The sequence below is a fragment of the Giraffa tippelskirchi genome, chromosome 7, assembly GCF_054371585.1.
Source record: "Giraffa tippelskirchi isolate mGirTip1 chromosome 7, T2T-mGirTip1v1.2.pri, whole genome shotgun sequence".
Taxonomy (NCBI): Eukaryota; Metazoa; Chordata; class Mammalia; order Artiodactyla; family Giraffidae; genus Giraffa; species Giraffa tippelskirchi.
The window spans coordinates 121,063,422-121,086,336 of record NC_137281.1 but is presented as its reverse complement, the minus strand read 5'-3'; the positions used below and the strand labels follow the sequence as shown (position 1 = coordinate 121,086,336).

Genomic DNA, 22,915 nt, shown 5'->3' with positions numbered 1-22,915 from the left:
TTCAAAAGAAAAGCCAATCAAATTAAAAGGAAGCTTGCCTACAAATAAGCTGCAATAGCTTTAAAAAGTTAAATGACACTACAGATCTAGAAATTCTGAGTTGTGGTAATTTTGTACACTGGACAACATGTCCGTCAGCAAAGGCATAATGACAAAGAAAACTTAAGGCTAGCTTGAAGCAAAATATTGAAAATGGCTGGCATTCTTTGATTTCCTCTGTAGGAGACCTGGCACTCAGACAGGCCCCTACTCTATAGTGTTCTGCTCTTATGCTTAAAAGGCTGCCAATCACTTAACTAATTAGATACTATTGATAATTCAAATGTGAACCCTACAAAAAGGTTTTAAAGACACTGCTGAAAAGCTTCTGTGGAATAATAAATAGTTGGTAAAGTTTTACACATTAAAAAATAAAACTTTATGGTTGTTTTCAATATAAAATAAAAAGTTTTTAAAAAAATTGTTTTTGTCATTTTAGTGACTACTTTTCTAGTCCGCTCCAATAAATTGTTAAGACTATTGCCAAAAATAAATAAAAAGAATCAGATTCATACCATGACTATGTTTGTAAAGAGAGTCCAACTTCTACATTTAATCTTATTTTCTGCTGGTTTTGCTGCCCTGCTGACCTCATGGAGATTGCTACCCGGCCTGCTTACCACTCCAGTACTGCCCCAATTTAAAGGATAGAAAATGTCTGATAAAGGTTAAGTATGAGCAGTTGCCACCGTGTCATTCCGTGGAGTCCAACATATTAAATAATTGAAGACCAGACACTGAGTCTAAAAAGTGACCCAATTTACTTTAGCTCAAACAACAGTAATTTATTTCTCAGGTATTCTAAATAAAGTCTTACTCAGAACAATTTATCATTTTACCATAAAGAATTTTTATTAAAATGAAAAGGGATCAAAACTTATTGTTTTATGAGAAAAAGGATGATAAATATGTTGGCAAAAAAATTAATTTCTTATACAAAGTCAAGAAATTTTATGTAGACACCTAAGATTACCAAAAAATCCAAATAAATACAATGACACAAAAGACAAACAGAACAATGGAATCAATCAGCTGGAAACAGAAACTTGCACTCAGGAAAGCTTGGCGAGCAACCCCACCCCCCCGGCCCGGGAAGACCCCCTGCAGGAGGCACAGCACCCCACTCCAGTACTCCTGCCTGGAGAATCCCATGGACAGAGGAGCCTGGCAGCTAGAGTCCATGGGTTGCAACGAGTTGGACACGACTGAGCGACTTAAGAGAGAGCGATACGAATCAGGAGACAGTATGATGATTATATGTATACGAACTATTACACTAGAATCCAAAATGAATACTACATGGGTTAAGTCATAATGTGAAAAAGCAAAACTTTACAACTTCAACCAAAAATAAATAAATAGCTTTATGACTTCAAGATAAGACAAAGTTCAGGCTATAAAGAAAATACTGATAACTTATTACATTAAAAACCAATAGACATCAACAACCTAAAAATAAGTAAATAGTCCACCATTAACAAAATAAAAACTTAAAAAGCTAGAGACTGGAGAAGATATTTGTAGCTCATAAAACAAAAAACAAACAACAAAAAATACTGTCCAGACTACATACAGAACTTCTACAAGTAAATAAAGAAAAATATAATTCATTAGAAAACTGAGCAAAGGGAATTCACCAGAAGGAAAGTAACCATAGCCAAAAACTTTTAACCTGAAATGACACACAACATTATTCGTGGCCAGGGACACGTAAATTAGAACAATGAGGAACTACTTTACATTCATGAGTCGGGCAAAATAGAAGAACCTCAGCAATTAAATGTTGGCAAAGATGTTGGAAAAAAGAAAGGAAATTTTTACACCATTCTAGAGGGAGTGGAAACTGCACAACTACTTTAGTCAACACTCCAGCAATATCTACAAAGTTGAAGATGCACCTACCCTGTGACCCAGCAATTCTATTTATATACTTCCTAGAAAAATTCTCATGATATACACAAGTATGTTACATCATTAGTAAAAAACTGGAAACAACCTAAATGCCCAATAACTGTAAAATGGATAACATACAGTATATTCCTACAATGGAATAATATATAGCAGCTCAAAGGGATAAACTAAACCTTACATTTATCAACATGACTTAATCTCCAAAACCTAATTTCATTAAAATGAAAAAAAACCAAAAAAACCCCAATAAGCTATAAGGATATTGTGCAGCACAGGGACTATATCCTGTATTTTATAATAACTTGAAATGGAGTGTAATCTATAAAAATATTGAATCACTATGTTGTACACCTGAAACTAGTACAATATTTTAAATCAACTATACTTCAATAAAAAACCAAGATCCATAAAAAGATGTACATAATTCTATATATATCAAACTTAGGAACACCAAAGGACCACAACATAGTATATCTACTCTATGTAGCAACATTACAAAAGCATCCAAAGGCATACTCCAGTATGCTTGCCTGGAATTCTCCCTTAGTCCCTTAGCCATGCCCAACTCTTTGTGACACCATGGACTGGAGCCTGCCAGGCATCTCTGTCTATGGGATTCTCTAGCCAAGAATACTGGAGTGGGTTGCCATTTCCTTCTCCAAAATGCTAATATGCTAATACATGTTAGCTAATATTGTGAAAATTTGTCTAAAGCCTATCACACCCTTTTTCTAGTCAGGAGTACTTCTGGGTAGAGTATCTTTCAGGTATTGAAAATATGAAAGAAAGTGCAAGTGGCTGATTGTGTCCGACTCCTTGCGATCCCATGGACTATACAGTCCATGGAATACTCCAGGCCAGAATACTGGAGTGGGTAGTCTTTCCCTTCTCCACGGGATCTTCCCAACCCAGGGATCAAACCCAGGTCCCCACACTGCAGGCAGATTCTGTACCAGCTAAGCCACAAGGGAAGCCCAAGAATACTGGAGTGGGTAGCCTATCTCTTTTTCAGAGGATCTTCCCAACCCAGGAATCAAACCGGTGTCTCCTGAATTGCAAGCAGATTCTTTACCAACTGAGCTATCAGGGAAGCGCTTCCAGGTATTGGGTATAGCAAAATACTCAAAAACAAGGAAGAACTGGTTCACATACTAAAGGGTAGTTTACAGGCCTATTTTTCTATTCTAGTGAATGTTTCTCCAGTCTCCTCCTTGCAGTAACAGTCTGCTTCCCAGATAACTTCTATTATTCCTAGTGTACTACCAAACTGTCAGAGGAAAGTAGGTAACTAAGCCTATTAAATTTCACTTTGCACGTATTTTTCAACCAGTGAACGCTGGGTCAAGGTTGCCATATTTCTGATAATGGCTTGGCTCAAAATCTTTTTTTTCCTTCTATGAGGAGTTGGGTTTCCAAAGGTTGAAGTTTCCAGAAGTGTGGTAGCTGGGATAGTTGAGGTGTTACTAACATGTTTTCATGACGAAAGGAAGAACAAACAGGGTTTCACAGACTTTAATTCAAGTACTGCTCCTTGGGTCAAGTCGAAAAAAGATTATCATCCACCTTTCACAGATACAGTAACAGTGATGCTCGTAAAAGAGCGTGACTTGGCAAAAAATGCTTCAGTGAACAGGCATGCCTATCAGTTTCAAAGAACTGCTTACCTCCATATCTAAAATTTCTTTAACCGAGTTCTAAAGCCTTTAAATGGTCAGGAAACTAAATACATCTTCCCCCAAAAGATTCAGAATAATTTTCTAAATGCAAGGTGAACCAAACCAAAGGGTGAACAAAATATCTAAATGTATGAACTTACACCAAATTAAACCAATTGTTTTTAGAAAGATAAACTAGAAGAGGTCCAATTCTCCAAATCACTTTTTAGTCATATTCAAACTCATCTAATAATTTGCAAAGCACATTATAAAAGTGACAAACATCTAAGTTTTTTTTTTTAATATTAACTCACATAAATGACTCAGTTCAAATTTCCACAGATAGCCAAATGTTGCTCATATTCTAAACAAATCTCAACCACTCTGAAGTTTGTCTCCAGGCACCAAACTTAAAACAGGCATTTAAAAAGCTGCTATCCACCCCCCAGAAAACTGTACAATTTAATCATATGCTGAAAGGCTCCCCCCAACCCCTGCCAAAAAGGAGAAAGAGAAATCCAGAATGAAATAACTAAGCAATGGCAATAATCATCAACTGCTACTATTATGTGAACATATGATGGGAAACTTTACGATTAAAAGATCAGGCAGCTGACAACAGCAACCCACTAGATAATCTTTTAACACCCCAAAGCGAAAAACTGCCACACCGTATGTGCCTCATAACGTAATTCAATACAAAGTACTTCACTACCTGTTAAGCAGTCTTACCAAACATCAAACAAGAATCTAAGAGTCTTAAGATTAACCACAAGTTCACAGGAAATACAGAGGAGAAAGGAACATGCTACATGATGCCACATGGATACATGCAACAAAATCCCAACTGTGAGAAATTCTGCAGGGCAAATGAAATGCATTTTTTTTCCCATTAAATGGTAAATCACAAGACTGGAAAAAAAGCAGTGGGCAGGAGGATACAGAGACTGAGAATTATTTATCAAACCAAGTGCTGTGTAGACTTCTTTGGACCTTGATTCAAACAAATCAATTGGGAAAAAAAAAGAGAATTAAGGCAATATGCTGAATATTTAATGATATTAAAGAATTATTAATTTTGAGTGTGCTAATAGTACTGTAAGAGATTCCCAGGAAGTGCAGTGGTAAAGAACCCACCCGCCAATGCAGGAGACGCAAGAGACTCAGGTTTGATCCCTGGGTCGGGAAGATCCCTGGAAATAGGAAATGGCAACCCACTCCAGTATTCCTGCCTGCAAAATTCCATGGACAAGGAGCCTAGTGGGATACAGTCCATGGGGAAGCTAAGAATCGAACACGACTGAGCACAACAGTACTGTGGATTTACAGATATACGTAATGAAGTATTTATAGATGGAACATGTCTGGGATTTGTTTTTAAATTATCCAGCTGATGGAGAATGAGAGAGTTAATAGAAGAAACAATAGTCACATGTTTCAAACTGCTGAAACAGGTCATGGATATATGGTGATTCATTTTACTATTATACCTTTATATGTTTCAAATCTCCCACATTAGAATGTTACAGAAAGAGAGAATGTCAGAGCACTGTATCAAAAATATCTATGACTGGCAAAACTCTCAAAATTAAATCTTAAGAGGTTTTTGCATCAATAGATCTTCATTTAAAAATCAAAATCGAAAATACACATTTTAAGTACTGCCTTTAAACATTACATTTTGCATGTATTAAAGTAATGACTTCAACTATTACATGTTTTCATTTTACGTCTGACATTTGCCAACACACACACAAACACCCTTCCCCAAAGGAACCTAGTTCTGAATATTCTAACTCCTACTAAACACCTCAGTTGGTTCCTTCTTTCCATCTTCTTTATTTCAAGTCCTAAATATTTTGCTCCGAGTCTTGCTAAAGACTTCTTATGATCTCTGTTTTTAGTTTAAACACATAGCAATTCACCTTCCATACTGTTCCTTGAGTTCAGTTCAGTCGCTCAGTCGTGTCCGACTCTTTGCGACCCCATGAATTGCAGCACGCCAGGCCTCTCTGTCCATCACCAACTCCCGGAGTCTACCCAAACCCATGTCCATCGAGTCGGTGATGCCATCCAACCATCTCATCCTCTGTCGTCCCCTTCTCCTCCCGCCCCCAATCCTACCCAGCATTAGGGTCTTTTCCAATGAGTCAACCCTTCGCATGAGGTGCCCAAAGTATTGGAGTTTCAGCTTCAACATCAGACCTTCCAATGAACACCCAGGATTGATCTCTTCTAGGATGGATTGATCGGATCTCCTTGCAGTCCAAGGGACTCTCAAGAGTCTTCTCCAACACCACAGTTCAAAAGCATCAATTCTTCGGCACTCAGCTTTCTTCACCGTCCAACTCTCACATCCATACATCCATACTGTTCCTTCAGTGGATCCTTAATCTCCAGATTAAAATCAAGACTTCTCTTCCTGACATACATTGCCCTCAGAAAACCGGTCCCTTCCTATCTTCATAACACTCTCACTAGTACACTATATCATCTCATACCCTACTCATTCTAAACTATGTACAATATTTGTATAATAGATCTCAGATGAACTGTAGATGCTTCTTCTCTTCTAAAGCTCAGTTCCCTTAAACTAAAACCACCAATTCTACATCTCTTCTACTTTCAGGTTAATTAATTACTATTGCCTCTTCCCAGGTGGCCCTAGTGGTAAAGAACCTGTCAGCCAATGCAGGAGATATGAGACACTGGTTCAATCACTGGGCAAGGAAGATCCCCTGGATGAGGGCATGGCAACCCACTCCAGTATTCTTGCCTGGAGAATCTCATGGAAAGAGGAGTCTGGCAGGCTACAGTCCAGGGGGTTACAAAAAGTTGGACACGACTGAAGCAACTTAGCACACATGGCACAATACTCACCTTCACTATCAGCTCCTTCGCAAGCCTACCCAGACTTTCTTTTCTCTCTAATTACCCTATGTTTTCACAGTAATCTACGCAATAATCAAATCAGTCAATCCTAAGGGAAATCAGTCCTGAATATTCATTGGAAGGATTGATGCTGAAGCTGAACCTCCAAGACTTTGGCCTCCTGATGCGAAGAACTGACTCATTGGAAAAGACCCTGATGCTGGGAAAGACTGAAGGCAGGAGGAGAAGGGGACGACAGGATGAGATGGTTGAATGGCATCACTGACTCAATGGACATGAGTTTGAGCACACTCTGGGAGTTGGTGATGGACAGGGAAGCCTGGTGTGCCACAGTCCATGGGATAGCAAAGGGTCAGACATGGCTGAGTGACTGAACTGAACTCTCTTGCTTTTTTGCATATCTATACTGCCCTTCAAGACAGAGTATCATAGAATCTGCAACACAGTAGACACTTAAGTATTTGTTTTGTGAAGTAATGTATGCATCTTCCTTTGACAACAGACAGGTAGTTAGTTCTTATATAAATAACCAGAATGTAAGTAGTTTGAAAGTAGGAAACCTGTCTATCACATCTCTGCCACTCCAGTGCTTGTGCGTGCTGCGTGCTAAGTCATTTCAAGCCACGTCCGACTCTTTGTACTTAGAATATAGTAAATACTAAGTGTTAACCAAATGAATAAAACAAATACTTCTAATAGCCATAGTTTTTAATTTTGTAAGAAATTTTATTCCACGCCAGTTTAACTTGTGTTTCTTGATATTTTTTTGTTTTGTGGTCATTTGGGTGATTAAAGCAGTGCACTTTCTCTTAGTGTCAAAGAAGAAAATGACTACCAGAAACAGAAGTCTTAAACAGATTTTACAGTAGGAATTATAACTACAACATACTTAGGGAAACTTTCAGGTCACAATGTTGACTTAAAAAGTTCAGGAGGCTCAACAAATTATCATTATTGGAGAACTTCAGTCTTAGGTTATCCTAAGGTTTCACTATAATTGGAAATTGTAGGGAAAATCACAGGACTCCACAGCAGTCAGGACCGAAGCAACATAAAAAATAAAACCAGATTCTTCATGTCAAATTTTAAAGTGAGAATTTCCCCCTGTAGAAACAACAATGTTGTATACAAACTTGCTGTCTGGGACAGTGCATTTGCTATATGTGTATATATATATATATATATATATATATATATATATATATATAAGACAGGACATAAGTGGAAACAGAACAAACACAAGAAAAACTCAGACCACATCTTAAATTTTGAAAGCTGCATTTCAACGTATGTGAACAGCAAGACATTAAGAGGCTGGACTTAAGAACAGCACCTGAGGTAAGACTAAGAAATTGACTTTCACTACAAAGTCACTAAAGTCATCTGGTTGCTTTAACAAAATAGTAGGAAGCAATGGTTTTGAAGATGATGAATCATCTTCATTTCCATTTTCTAATGTATCTAAATTTTTTCTAAATACTTAAATGGTATGTTCAATGTATACTATTTACCATCTAGGAAAATGAAACACATCACTGAAGAGTCGGTATTCATGCTTTGTCGTTTTTTTTTTTTTAATAAAAATCACTTTGATTCAACTCCCCGCCCCCACCAAAAAAAAAGCTTCCCTTAAAATCCACTTAACTAATAAATGTTCAAGTTTAGTGTTGGTAGATGAATTTAAATCCTTCTTTTAAAAGTTATGAAAAAAGGTAAAATGACGTTTTTATTGACTTTACATTTACCCAAAAAGGTGGAAAATAATGGAAAGGTGTACTATTTAGTCAAAGTATAACTATATTCGTGGTTTCAGTTTTGTATGGCACTTGAATTAGTTTCTAGAGAAAAGTATACCTGTCCGACTCCAGCAGAGGGAGAGTTGTTCGCCTGAAGCCTATCTAGTTCAAGTACTGACCAGGAATACTCACCCGCTCTTTCAAGTTCCTGATCTAAATGACTTTTTTTGTAAGAAATTTTCTAATTTATTCCTGGCCTTAATAAAAACTTCTATCTGCAATGCGCCGCATCCCTCTCTGCACCTTTTGGTTTAAAACATGACCAACCCTTCTCTACGGCAACGGATGAGGTGATTAGACACAAATCCAGACAACGCATCGCCTCGCGTACCTACAGCAGCGCCCCAATAAAACCCTTACTGTTGTTTTAGTCGCTCAGTCGTGTCGCACTCTTTGCGACCCTATAAACTGTAGCCCGCCAAGCTCCTCTGTCCATGGGATTTCCCAGGCAAGAATACTTGACTGGGTTGCCATTTCCTCCTCCAGGGGAATCCTTCCCGACCCCAAGGATCGAATCCGCGTCTCCTGAGTTGGCAAGCGGATTCTTTACCACTGAGCCACCTGGGAAGCCCAATAAAAACCCTTAATTCTTGCAAAAGAAAATTCCAAATCAGAGCTAGCGTCAATATCGTCAAATCCCTCCTCTTTGGCTCTAAAAGAAAATGTACCTGTGGAGTGCACGTTGCGCAGCAAACAAGGCACAGCTCCAAACCCCGTATCCTCTATCCCTTTTTCGTTCCCTCTCAGCCCTCCCTCCCCTTCCTTGCGGAACTTGAGCAGAGCATTTGGCTCCCTTATCTGCCAGCAACAAGCGCCAGGAGGAACTCGCTCCCGGGAGATGCGGAGCTTGGAAGCTGAGCGCTGCGTCTGGCGCTCTGCGGCCGCTCAGCTCCGCCAGGACCTCCCCTGCTCGCGCCTCTGCCGCCTCGAGGGGCCCTCCCCGGAGCCCGGGCTCCGCTCAGGGGATTCCCGCGACAAGCTGTGGCGCCAGATTTGCTACCTGCTTCCTGCCCCTCACCCGCGAAAAGAACCACACTCTCGTCCCGTCAGGACAAGTCCGGAAGCCTCAACGCAAATCTGAGATCCTTTGCCCCAGGAAGAGCGGCCCCGCGTACACACTCGCCAGCCGAGTCCTCCCGCTTCCCTGACCCCCCACCGGGGCCTGAGTGGGTCCAGTACCATTCTCCTCACGGGGCGGACTCCGGAAGGGCAGCAACTCCACCTCCTCCTCCTCCGCGGCCTGTAGCCATCTATCGGGAAGCGTCTCCGGAGGCGGCAGCAGAGGCCGCCGGACAAGGACAGCCCAGGGAAACCTTCTCAGAACTAACTCAGCTCCGGCGCTAGCAGCAGAAACCGAGTCTTTCATAATTGTGCGACCAACTCCTCCGGGTGACTGGCCACAGGGACGCGCCCGCGCCCGCCTCCGCCGGCGACGGGGCTGGAGACAGACCACGTGAGGGGCGCGTCGTGTGCGTCGCCGCCCGCGGGCAGGGTCACGTGGAGGGCGCGCGCTCCTTCGTTTCCAGGCTGCGTCTCAGCGCGCCGCGCGCGCACGCGCCGGGCACGAGCGCCCTACCCCCCACCGCCCCGTGTTAGCCGAGTTGGGTAGGTTGTTCTCCCCAGGTCTGCGTGGGCTACTTGGCCAGACTTCCACAAACATCTGCCTTGGCTTGGGGAGTGGAACGTAAGGGAGCGAAAGCTGAGGGTTAAGGTTCCAGACCTCTGGGACCCTGGCTGGAGTTGTGACATGGTCTCATCTCTGCTCACTCTGCCTGGCCTCTGTCTGCATTCTGAACAGCTTTCCCTAGCCCCTTGGCTGTGCCTCAGCGAGGGTGGAGGCCTTAGAAGTTACTCTCTCCTAGTCCAAAATGCAAAATTGCCGTACCCCAAATCATGTTCTTCCTCTAGCTTCCTGTTTCTGCCAGCAAAAATCCTTCTGTCTTTAACTGTGGGCACTAGCCTTTCCTTCCTCAGAAATCACCCACAGGCAGTCATACACCACACACCTAAACCAAAGACTGCAGATTTTTCGTCTTTCCTTTGCTCTTGCACCAGCCCAGGTTTGACAATTAGGGATAATTTACTAAATGTTGCTTTTCATACTCAAGAAAAGTGTCAGGAGTTCCTCTCTCTGATCCTGTGCGATCTGATTCTGTGTTAAATCTTTTAAAAACTGCTTTCTTGAGGAATAATTGACCAGCAATAACCTCAGTTCAGTTCAGTTCAGTCGCTCAGTCATGTCCGACTCTTTGTGACCCCATGGACTGCAGCACTCCAGGCTTCCTTGTCCATCTCCAACTCCCGGAGTTTACCCAAACTCATGTTCATTGAGTCAGTGATGCCATCCAGCCATCTCATCCTCTGTCATCCCCTTCTCCTCCTGCCCCCAATCTTTCCCACCATCAGGGTCTTTTCCAATGAGTCAGCTCTTCGCATCAGGTGGCCAACAACATCAGTCCTTCCAATGAACAGTCAGTACTGATCTCCTTTAGGATGGACTGGTTGGATCTCCTTATAGTCCAAGGGACTCTCAAGAGTCTTCTCCAACACCACAGTTCAAAAGCATCAATTCTTCGGTTCTCAGCTTTCTTCACAGTCCAACTCTCACATCTATACATGACTACTGGAAAAACCATAGCCTTGACTAGATGAACAATAACCTATGCGTAGTTAAATATACAATTTGACGAGTGTTGACATATTGATATATCCAGGATATCATCACACTCAAGACTGTGAACATATTCATTACCCCCAAATTTCCTTCCACTCTTTTTAATTCCTCCATCTTGTCCCCCCCCATCACCACCTCATAAGTGAAAGACAGTCAGTCGTGTGTTTGCGACCCCGTGAACTACACAGTCCATGGAATTCTCCAGGCCAAAATACTGGAATGAATAGCCTTTCCCTTTCTCCAGGGAATCTTCCCGAACCAGGAATGGAACCAGGGTCTCCTGCATTGCAGGTGGAGTCTTTACTAGCTGAGCCACTGGGGAAGCCCTCTTAACAACTACTGATCTGCTTTCAGTCACTATAGATCAGTTTGCACATTCTAGTGCTCAGTCGTGAAGTCTTGTCCGACTATTTGTGAGCCCATGGAGGACGGTAGCCCACCAGGCTCTTTTGCCCATGGGATTCTCCAGGCAGTAATACTGAAGTGGGTTGCTGTGCCCTCCTCCAGGGGATCTTCCTCACCCAGGACTCGAACCTTGCATATTTTATATCTCCGGTGTTAGTATGCAGGTTCTTTACCACTTGGGCTTCCCTTGTGGCTCAGCTGGTAAAGAATCCGCCTGCAATGCGGGAGACCTGAATTTGATCCCTGGGTTGGGAAGATCCCCTGGAGAAGGGAAAGCCTACACACTCCAGTATTCTGGCCTGGAGTATTCCATGGACTGTATAGTCCATTGCTCTCAAAGAGCCAGACACGACTGAGTGACTTTCGCTTCTTTACTGCTAGTGCCACCTCAGAAGCCCTTCTCCAGCATAGAGTTTTAGGTAATGAAATTATGCCCTATGTACTTTTGAGGGACAAGGGGAATCTGGCTTCTTTCAGCCAGCATAGCTATAACTTTCAATTCACTGAAGTAGAATATTCTTTTCTTAAATATTTTTTAAAATTTATTTATTTCTTTGACTGTACCAGGTCTTAGTTGTGGCATGTGGAAACTTAAGTTGCAGTATGCAGGATCTTTAGTTGCAGCATGTGAACTGTTAGTTGTACTGTGTGATCTGTTAGTTGCACCATGTGAGATCTAGTTCCCCAAAGAAGGATGGAACTTGGGCACCCCTGCATTGGGACCTTGGAGTCTTAGCCACTGGACCACCAGGGAATTCCCTGAAGTAGGCACTTCTCTTCAACAAAATTGATCCACCCATTGTTTTTCCTAACAGGCTTTCTCTATACTTGTGAACAAGCTTTAAGTAGAAATGTACCCTGGGGATATTTCAAGTTCCATTCCAGATTGCTGCAATAAAGTGAATATTGCAATAAACAGTCATACAATTTTTTTGGTTTCCAGAGCATATAAAAGATGTATTTACCCTACACTATGATCTATTAAGCATACAGTATCATTATGTCTTTAAAAAGCACATACTTTAATTTAAAAATACTTCATTCCTTAAAAAATATTAAGCATCTGACAATCTGACAACACAGTGTTGCCACAAACCTTCAATTTGTTAAAAAAAAAACAAACAGTATTTTTTAAGTGCAATAAAACAAGGTATACCTTATCATGTAGAAAAAGAAAGTACAAAGTGTTAGTTGCTCAGTTGTATCTGACTCTTTGCAACCCCATAGTCTGTCCATGGGATTCTCTAGGCAAGAATACTGGAGTGGTTGCCATTCCCTTCTCCAGGGGATCTTTCTGACCCAGGAATGGAACCGAAGTCTCCTGCTTGCAGGCAGATTCTTAACCATCTGAGATGCCTTATTGTGTGGGACCAAAGTTAAAAAAATGTTTTAAAACATGTCATACCCTTGCTACTAGATTGTCAGCCTCTTGGGGAAGGGATCTAAATGTTTATCATCTAGATCTCAGCAGGGCCTACATACTTCCTGCCTTTAGGGAGTTTATAATCTGAAAAGTGGAAACAAAGCAGAAGATCAAAAAAAGAAAAGAGAAAAGAATGCTTTGTTCTCCTTGGTCTTTGTGTCTCTGGCCTTTTTGTACACCAAAGTCCCCTTGCGTGTCTGGTGTAGAAAGTTTGGCTAAGACTGCTCCCAGTGCAGGGAGCCCAGGTTCAATCCTGGTCAGGGAACTAGATCCCACGTGCTTCCCATGCCACCACTAAAGATCCTGAGTGCCACAATGAAGATCAAAGACCCTGCACACCACAACTAAGACCTGGCCCAGCCAAATAAATAAAAAAATTTTTTTTTAAAAAAGTAAACAAGAATAGCCCCATGATACTTGATCTCCAAAACTTTTTGGTAAATTGGAACATTTAGTTTAGAGTTAGAAATTTTGCCTTCCACATCAGTAAACAATGAATATTGCCCATGATCAAGCCATCAGCCATACCACCTTGTCCTCTGAGGGGAATTGAGGATAGAGAAAGACAAGATACTGGCTCCAGATAGTTAAGATGCAGATCAAAGGAATTACTTCAGTGAGCCCAGACTCTTGCATCTTCCCATACACAGGATCCTTAACTTAAGATGTCTGTTTTTTGTAATTAGCAGTAATATTTTGATGTTCAGTTACTTATTTTTTTCCAGCAAAAACTCCAGTATAACCTGACTTCTCCCTTACCTTTTTGGAAAGTTTCTCAGAGCTGTCAAAGAGGCTGTTTCCAGGCTATAGTACTCAGTAATGTCCTCAAATAAAACCTCATTCTCAACTTTTATGTTGTGCTTTTTTTTTTTTCCAGCCAATACCTTAATTGAACTACTGAAAATAAATTCTATAGTTTACAGGTGATCAGACAGCCCTGAAGTTCACATATGCTGACCTTCAGCGAGCTGTCAATTCTGCTGAATGAATTTATTCATTCGAAAAAAAAGTGTTGAATTCCTAAGAATATATCAAGAACAGTCCTATTCAATGTTCAGTGCTGAACAAGATGGAGAAATGCAATATTTCAGAAAAAGTTCATTAAATGCTCTCTTCTCTCACTTCTTTCTCATAGAGGCTCTCTTTCCATTTTGGTCAATGGCATCTGTATTTTCCACTCTCACTGGATCACATACTTATTCTCCTCCCTACCTTTGCCCAGTTATTTGCAACAATTAAACATTTACTACTATACTCTATTTAAAACATCAAGTGAAGTTCATGAAATATAAAAAGATGTAAAGGTTTGGTATTGTACCAACTCTTGGATTTTTAGCTTTCAGTCTAGTGCATGCATTCTCAACCTCAGAGGGGATGACATCACCTCCTTCAAGGTAGTGAAAATTGCTTCTTGAGGGAGTGGTGAGAAATATTACTTTGTATATATATACACATATATATCTAGCACAGATATACACACAGTACATAAAGAAACGTTAACATTTCATGAAGGGAGCATGGAATTAGGAAAAACATATCTAAAAAGACTCCATAGTGGAGTGCTCATGAAAAAAAGGATGAGAAACACTGGTCTAGTGGGACCAGCGATGGATACAAGCCTAACTCATACTAAAGATAAATGTTTTAATAGCTGTGTTTGTCATCCTCCCATAGGACCCCCAATGTTCCTCATTTCCTGGTATTCTCACTCTTGTGTAGTTTCTTCCCACAATGAATAGGGCTGACAAGTGTAATCAATGGGATTGTGTGAAAATGGCAATGTGTGACTTCTAAGCTTGGCCATAAGAGACATTTTGGCTTCCCCCTGACTCTTTTAGATCACTGATTCTGGGGGAAACCAGCTGCCATGTCATGAAGACACTCAAGCAGCCTCTGAAGTGGTACATGTGGCAAGGGACTGAGACCTCCCAACAGCCAATACCACTTACTGGCAAAAAATGTGGAGCCGCAGGAGTGGAAAATAGTACTGACACTTTGGAAGATAGTATGACAAAAACTAAACGGACTCTTTTGATAGGATCCAGCAATTGTGATCTTTGGTATTTACCCAAATGAGGTAAAAGCTTTTGTCCACGTAAAAATATGCAAATAGTTGTTAATAACAGCCTTATTCATGATTGCCAAATAATCAGAGCAATCGAGATGTGTTTCATTAAATAGATAGAGAAACTAACTGTGGTACATCCACACAGTAGAATATTATTCAGTGATAAAAGAAATGAATTATCATGCCATGAAAAGACATGGAGGAAACAAATATTTTTTACGAGAAAGAAGCCAATCTGAAAGGCTACAAACTGTATGATTCCAATTCCGTGTCATTCTGGAAAAGGCAAAATTAGGGAAATGTTTAAAAGTTAGTGATTGCCAGAGGTTTGAAAGGAGAGAGGGAAGCATGTATAGATGGGGGACAGGGCATGTTTAAGCAATGAACTAGTCTATATGATAGTGTAATGTGGATATATGTCATTATACATTTGTCAAAACCCGTAGAATATACAACACAGAGTGAATCCCAATGTAAATAATGAGCTTTCATTAATAATAAGGTATCAATATTGGCTTATCAAATGTGACTAATGTACAACACTGATGCAAGCTGTTAATAGTAGGAGAAACTTGGGGGAGGGGGAGAGTTTTGAAAGGAGTGTAAGAGAACTCTCTCCACTTTCTCACTCAATTTTTCTATAAATGTAAAACTACTCTAAAGATAAAATGTATTAATTAAAAACAAATCATATGGGGAAAGTAGAATAGAAACACAAGTCAAGGACAGAAAAAGAACAATGTAAAATTTCCTATTTGGGAGACTTCCCTGACAGTCGAGTGTGTAAGTTCCATACTTCCAATGCAAGAGGCATGGGTGCAGTTTCTGGTCAGGCAAATAAGATTCCACATGCTGCACGCAAGGCCAAAAAAATTTTTTTTTTCTAATTTTGAAGAAGAGTTTACTTTTCTTAAGTGAATGGTGATGAGTATCAAATAATATTTAAAATCCAAGTGATAAAGTTTATATTTAAAAGTTTCTAAATTTTAAATATTTTGTTAATTACATTTATTGCAAATATTTTAAATTATGATAAAATACATGAGTTACATAGTGCTTTTTTACACTGAAACATATTTTATTGAGATATAATTGACATTTAATGTTTTATTAGTTTCAGGAGTACAATATACTGATTTAATATATGTATATGTTACAGAATGTTCACCACAATGAGTATAGTTAATCCATCCATCCCTAGTAGCTTTTCAAATTTATTTTAAGTGATGTGCAAACAAAAATATCTGAAGACCATCATTTCAAAGCTCTTTCATTGTTTTGGAAGGAAATAGAGACAGCCATTCTGTTTTAGACTTCAAGTTTCATAAGTACATTAAAAAAATTAAGAACCCAGAGAAAAGAAACAGATTATATAGCTCCCAAACTGTAAAGAGGAGAAATGGATTAAAACAAAAACAAAAGCTCAGTCAATCCAAATAATGTCAATGATTAGCCCACAATTTCTTCTTTGTTTTTATAATTTAAATTTGTTAACAAATATATGCAATATTTGGTGTTCCATTTACATTTAGAAACGTTCAGAAGCACATTTTGTTAATTTAAACTCATCAACAGCTGCAGTAGGGATGTGGCAACTGTAAAGCAACTATTTTAAACATTAGCAGATTCTTTGTGGCTTTCGGGTATTTAATAGTAAAGAGGCTTAATTTTAACCCAGAAAAAAATATTTTTGGAATGCTGTAAGTTTATTGTGAGTTACGTGTAAAGTGACCAGTAAGTAGTGCAGTTTATAAATGATGACTATCTCTAACACTAGCCAGGTTTTATGATTTCCTACAATTATTTTAAACATGTTTCACCTTGACATTGACACAAATAAGTATAGAGGTTTATATGCAGATAAGTAAAAGTAAGCTCCATAGTAAAACAATTGGAAAGCATCAGGAGCCCTTACTTCTGAACATTGAATAGTGAGCATTGTTGGGTGGTTTCCATCTCCCAGGTATTGCTCTGTTCACTCAATGTGTATTAAGTCCTCTGAACTCTATGAACTAGATACTATTATTTTCATCCCTATTGTACAGAGGAGGAAACTGAGGCACAAGGCAGAGTAAGGGCTTCAACCAAGGTGGTCTAATTCCAGAGTTTATGTCTTTAACCCTTATGCTATATTACCTCTTGTGGCAGTAAAACACAACTGAGAAATCTGTCACTAATAATAGAGATCAGTTTATATATGATTCAGTCTTTCACAAAATCTCTTCCTCAAACTAATTAATCAGCTAATCAAGATTCTTTGTTTATTTTACTAGGCCCAAATATTTGGCTTACATAATTGTTTTCACATTAATCACACTCTGACTTCTCCCTGAACGGTTTTGCCACCAGCATTAAGTCCCTGGGCAACTAAGAAGGGAACAGTGTGACTCAAAGTTGAAGAACATGGGCAACATATGAATTAAAACAACTAACATTGATTAAAGTAGTCAAACAATTAAAAAGAGAACCAATATATGAAATGTTTACTTCATGTACAATTTCCCTGTCATTTAAATTAGACCCTCATAAATGTTTGGCAAATCCTTTGTTTGTATAAGCAGAGTGATTAAACCAGTTCCAAGAAATTTTGTTGTACTTTGAATTGAGGATTAATGGATTTTCTTTCTTAGACATTCTTTCAAAATAATTAACTTGTTTTGTTAGAGGAAAGCTTATAAAATTGCACCAAAAATACCGGGAATGTTTCAAATATTAATCTTTAACCCCAATAGCTTATTACAGTGCCTGGCATATCATAGGTATTTAATAAATAGTTCTTGAATAATTGAGATGGTGAAAATCAGGCTTCTTCAATTAGAGCATATGCATATATGCTATGGACATGATGCCATTATCACATTGAAAAAAAACAATAATTATTTGATATCATTTTATATCTAGTTCATAACCAAATTTTCCCAGTTGACTCACAGATGTCTTATTTAGTTGGTTTATTGAATTGGGATCCAAATAAGTTGGATCCCAATTCAATAAATGTGAGATTTGGGTGTCACATTACAGAAGTTGCTTCTAATTTAGAGCAGCTCTTTGTTTCACACTTTTCTCCCTTTTGCTATTGATTTATTACAAGAGCCAATTCAATTGTCCTTGAGAATGTTGCATATTCTGTATTTGAAAGTTTCCTCCCTCGAGCATCATGTAAGGTCTTCATCCTTCATATTTCCTATTGTTAGAAGTTCATACTCTAGATTTGATGAGATTTCAGGTAATCTTTTTTTTCAAGAACACTTCATGGTGCTTTGTGCTTCACATTGCACCATGTTGAAAGGCCTGTAATGTCTAGTTGTCACACTTTCAGTAATGCTGCTGCTTACTGCTGCCATGCTGTACTCAATCGTGTCCGACTCTTTGTGACCCCACGGACTGTAGCCCACCAGGCTCCTCTGTCCATGGGATTCTCCAGGGAAGAATACTGGAATGGGTTACCATTTCCTCCTCCAGGGACTTTGGCAATCCAGGGATCAAACCTGCATCTTCTGCATTGTCAGGCGAATTCTTTACCGTCAGGGAAGCCCTTTTAGTAATGCTAACATTTATCAATGATTTCAGGTGCTGACACCTTAAGCCCTCCTCTCATCTAATGGTTTTATACACTGATAATCTTTGCCTAAACCAATTATTTCATTTGGAATTACAAAGTTGTTATTTTCTAAGCCTATCATTCATGAAGAGTCACACATCTCCTCTACTTCATGTAGCTGGGCAATTTTTTTTCCCCTGGCTCTGGCAGAAAAACGAGTTTTGTCCTTTGAAGAGAGTAAAACAGAGGTCTATGACTTGGATGATACCCGTTAAAATTGAGGCTGTGTATCAGTAACATACTGAAAATGGTGTTTGAGTGAATGTTTGCAAGTAGAATGCTGAGACTCTCAACACTTTCCCTACCACATGATTCCAGGAGACTGGAAGACACTTTTCTGAGCAATCTGATCAGCCCCAAGAGAAAACATTCAAATATACTGGTGTTGGGGTTTCCTGATAGCAGAGCCAGATTATCCTACAATGCAACTCTCATTTAATAAACCACTTATGTGCTCAGAGTGTCCAACTGTATTTTTAATATCATACTCTTAAACATGAGCAGAAAACTTAAGATTACCTTCTCTTTGAAGAAAGCTTCTAAGATATGACACACAAAATTGGAATTGGAAAAAATAAATGGTGGTTATACACAAGGGAAAATTTCAAAAACAAACAAACAAAAATCCTATTAATATTTTCAGAGCATTAAGAGAATATATAGCACCAATGAAACAGCAGTAAGATACAATAAAAAATAAAATGTCAGAGAGCAAAAAAAAAATAATGATCTCTTGGAAATTTTAACATGATAGCAGAAATAAATTCAATAAAAGGATTAGATGTTAAGGAAATCTTCCAGATAATGGGGCAAAAAGACAAAAGGTAGAATATTTGAGAAGAAAAATAAGACAGGGGGTACAAAATCAATATATTATGGATTCCAGAAAGAAAAAAGCAGAGAAAATGAAGGGAAGGAATAACCAGCTAATTTAAGAAAATATCTCCCAATTGAAAAACAGAGGTTACTAGGCTGAAGGGACCCATAGCAAGATCAGCATAATGGATGAAAATAAACCCATTCTAAGCATACTTTGGAACATACTTATAATAAAAAGCATCCACTTTTTATCTAAAATTTAAATTTAAATTTAAATGGGCACCCTGTATTTTACCTGGGAAATCTACATTGACCTTATCATTACCAATATTGTCAATTCCTCATAATTTCCATTTCTATCAATTTACTTGGACTACCACTGCCATCTATTCAACTTTTTCTGCTATCCCAAATTCAACAATCATTCAACACCATAGGGACCTACAATGCATTTATCCTAACACCTTTTCACTATCATTTATAACCATCACCACCACCCCACCACCCCCGCACTGTGCCTCAAATCCTCATGTTCTTCTTTACCCAGTTCATGGTTAATAAGTTATATTCACTCCTTTACACACATTCTAAATTCCCTTGTTCCTCTTTTGCTTTCAGGAATTTGCTTGACTAAATCACAGCCCTGGTTCAATTCGATATTATACCTTATCTTCAGTTACTGGGGACGAACCCTCCATAATCCTATTTAATGCAAGCCCTTCTACTTGGACACTAGGTCCCATCACCTCTGGCCTACTCAAGGATATAAACTTAGTTAATTCTCCAATCTCTTTCCAACATCATCAAAATTTCTCCTTTTATTGGATCCCCATCAATAATAAAAAAATGCTGTTATTTCTCCCCTTGTCAATACCCCGCTCCCATTCCAAACTTATTTCTTGACCCATTTCTCTCCTTCCTTTTATAATGGAACTCTGTAAAGGAATAGCATTTGTTATTTCCACATTTATCTCTTCCCCTTTCAGTGACACCTAAACTGACATTTGAAGGGTATGTAGGGGATGGCTGAGTGTGAAAGGTGGGACTGTGCACAGAAGAGCTTCTTAGGAAGAGTTTAAGGGGCAGGAATGAAGGAGAGGAAAATAATGGGAAATTAAGTTAGAAAGGGGGCTTCCAGATGGCTCAGAGGGTAAACAATCTGCCTGCAATACAGGAGACACAGGAGAGACAGGTTTGATCTCTGGGTTGGAAAGATCCCCTGGAGTGAGAAATACTGAGAAATACTCATTCCAGTATTCTTGCCTGGAAAATACTGTGGACAGTGGAGTCTGGCAGGCTACAGTCCATGGAGTCACAAAGAGTTGGACACGACTGGGCACATGGCATAGGGGAGTTAGGAACAGGGACTAGAAAACCACATTAAGGAAACTAGACCATTCTTAAACAAATTTGGTGCTATTAAAGGTTTTTTTTTTTAAAACATTTGAATTTGCATGATCAGATTTTCATCTTAGATCACTGGGTATGATGTGGAAGGCGAATTGATAGTGACATTTAACATCTGGAAGACCAACTGAAAGTCTGTTTCAGTACAGGTGAATTAAATTGAGTCAAATTGAATTGTTGGCAGTGGGGATGATGAGTACTGGAATTCTTTGAGAGATGTTTGGAAGAGTATGGAGAGGACTTGGCCCTTCCATTTGTCTGTTTTATTTCTCTGCACTGAAAGGGGCTAGAGTAGATTTTATAGAGAAAATACTAAGTGAGGATTCAACTGAAGATTCAAGTGAGGATTCATTTGTAAAAAAAATTACTTGGTTTTCTACAGCTAGCAGAATCTATTAGTAGGTAACTATTAATTAGAACCCAATTGATACCTTTCCCACTTACCTAGAGGTGACCCTATGATCTAAATTGGAAAGTTGTTTTTAACATAATGTCAAATAGTAATTTTCAGCCAGGGGTAAGAACTATTTACCCCAACCTCCTAAGAGAGCTGTTAAGAATTACTGCCTTGCTCTCATTCACAGAGCTCTCTCTCCAGAATTCTGCTGAATCTGGCTATTGCTGCAAGTGCAAAGTGTCTACTCATATGCAGGTTGCTGAAATTTCCAAATTTTTACCAAGGACACTTTGTTATCATCAGGGTTGCCTGGAATTGGACATTGTTTTCCACTGTTGATGCCCTTCAGTGATACATTATTTTTATTTTTGCTTTTTTTTTTTTTGGCATTGCCACTCAGCTTATGGGATCTTAGTTCCCTGACCAAGGACTGAGCTGGGACCCGCAGTGAAAGCACTCAGTCCTAACTAGTGGACCATCAGGGAATTTCCACTTTTGCTTTAATTTTTTGTGGGACTTTTGGTTAAGGGGGACAAGAAATATTGAAAACTTCTGATATCGATTCTAGAGTCTTCATGCAATTATAGAAACGGGAATGAGCTTAAAAAATTAAGTTCTACTGCTATTTTCTAGTAAAGCAAAATGAATTTCAAGCTAATAAGCATAATTTGTAAAGAACATAAATTTTAAGATAAAAAAACATGACAACTGGGGAACTTCCCTGGCTGTCCAGTGGTTAAGACTCTATGCTTCCACAGCAGGGGGCACAGGTTCTATCCCTAGTCAGGGAACTAGTATCTGTATGCTGCGTGGTGTGACCAAAAAATAAAAAAATAAAAATAAAAAATAAATAAAAAACATGACAATTGGTTGAATATTTCTCCCTTTAGTCCCACTATACATTATATTGTTTACAAGGCTTAGTACCTAAAGAAAATGATATGAGTATTTTATTACCCATCTATAGTATGAATACCTATTAACAGGGGAATAATTCAGTATTTTTTATGATGTGTATTTGAATCTTAATAGATGTATATTGTCGGGGTCTGTGTGTGGGTTAGTAAAGAATTTCCAGACACGAGACAGAATGAGAGGAAAATCAAGTTTATGAGTGAGAGACACTGTTAGAACAGCAGGCTGGCTCAAGGGAGAGCCGACCCCTTTCACAGGTCAGTAGTCAATTTTTATAGCCTCAAGACAGAAAATTCCTACTGGAAGGGAGACATTAGGTGATTGGCTAGGGTGCTAGAGGGTGGGTATTTTACCTAGTATGGGGTTAGGGAACCGACAGGTTTAGATCCTAAGGCTCATGACAACAGCTGCTATGGGGCTTGGTGACTTCCAGAGATTTTTGTTCTGTGACCCTGGCATGCTGCAGTCCACCGGGTCACAAAGAGTTGGACACGACTGAGCGACTGAACTGAACTGACCTTTGTATAGGGCTCCGTGTGACGGAAAATGTAAGTGGTACAAGAGTATACAGTGAAAAATAAGTCCCCCTCTCACTGCTGTGCTCAAGCCATCGTACTCCCTCTCTTCCTAAAGACAGCCTCTCTTTCCAGTTTCTTATGCATCTTTTCAAGTATATGGGCCTGTGGAATGAAACAAAATCCCTTCCCAGATGACGCTAGTGGTAAGGAAACCTGCCTGCCATGGGGGTGTAAAAAGACACGGGTTCTATCCCTGAGTCAGGAAGATCCCGGAGGAGGGCATGGCAACCCACCCCAGTATTCTTGCCTGGAGAATCCCTTGGACAGAGGAGCCTGATGGGCTACAGTCCATGGGGGTGGCAAAGAGTCAGACATGACTGAAGCGACTTTAATGC

The 22,915-nt window shown here is 39.4% G+C and overlaps 1 protein-coding gene across 3 annotated transcripts in view; it reads right to left on the bottom strand.

Moving 5' to 3' along the window:
* Window positions 1–9,718, bottom strand: part of TRPM7 (transient receptor potential cation channel subfamily M member 7) — a 102,950-nt gene extending 93,232 nt beyond the window's left edge. For all 3 annotated transcript variants that reach the window (XR_014059107.1, XM_081508297.1, XM_081508296.1), the window contains exon 1: window positions 9,473–9,718. Coding sequence is in view for 1 of the 3 variants with exons in the window: in XM_081508296.1 (XP_081364422.1) it covers window positions 9,473–9,475 (3 nt within the window). In the remaining 2 variants the exon portion in view is untranslated. The remainder of the gene's footprint in view (window positions 1–9,472) is intronic.
* Window positions 9,719–22,915: the final 13,197 nt, after the last annotated feature.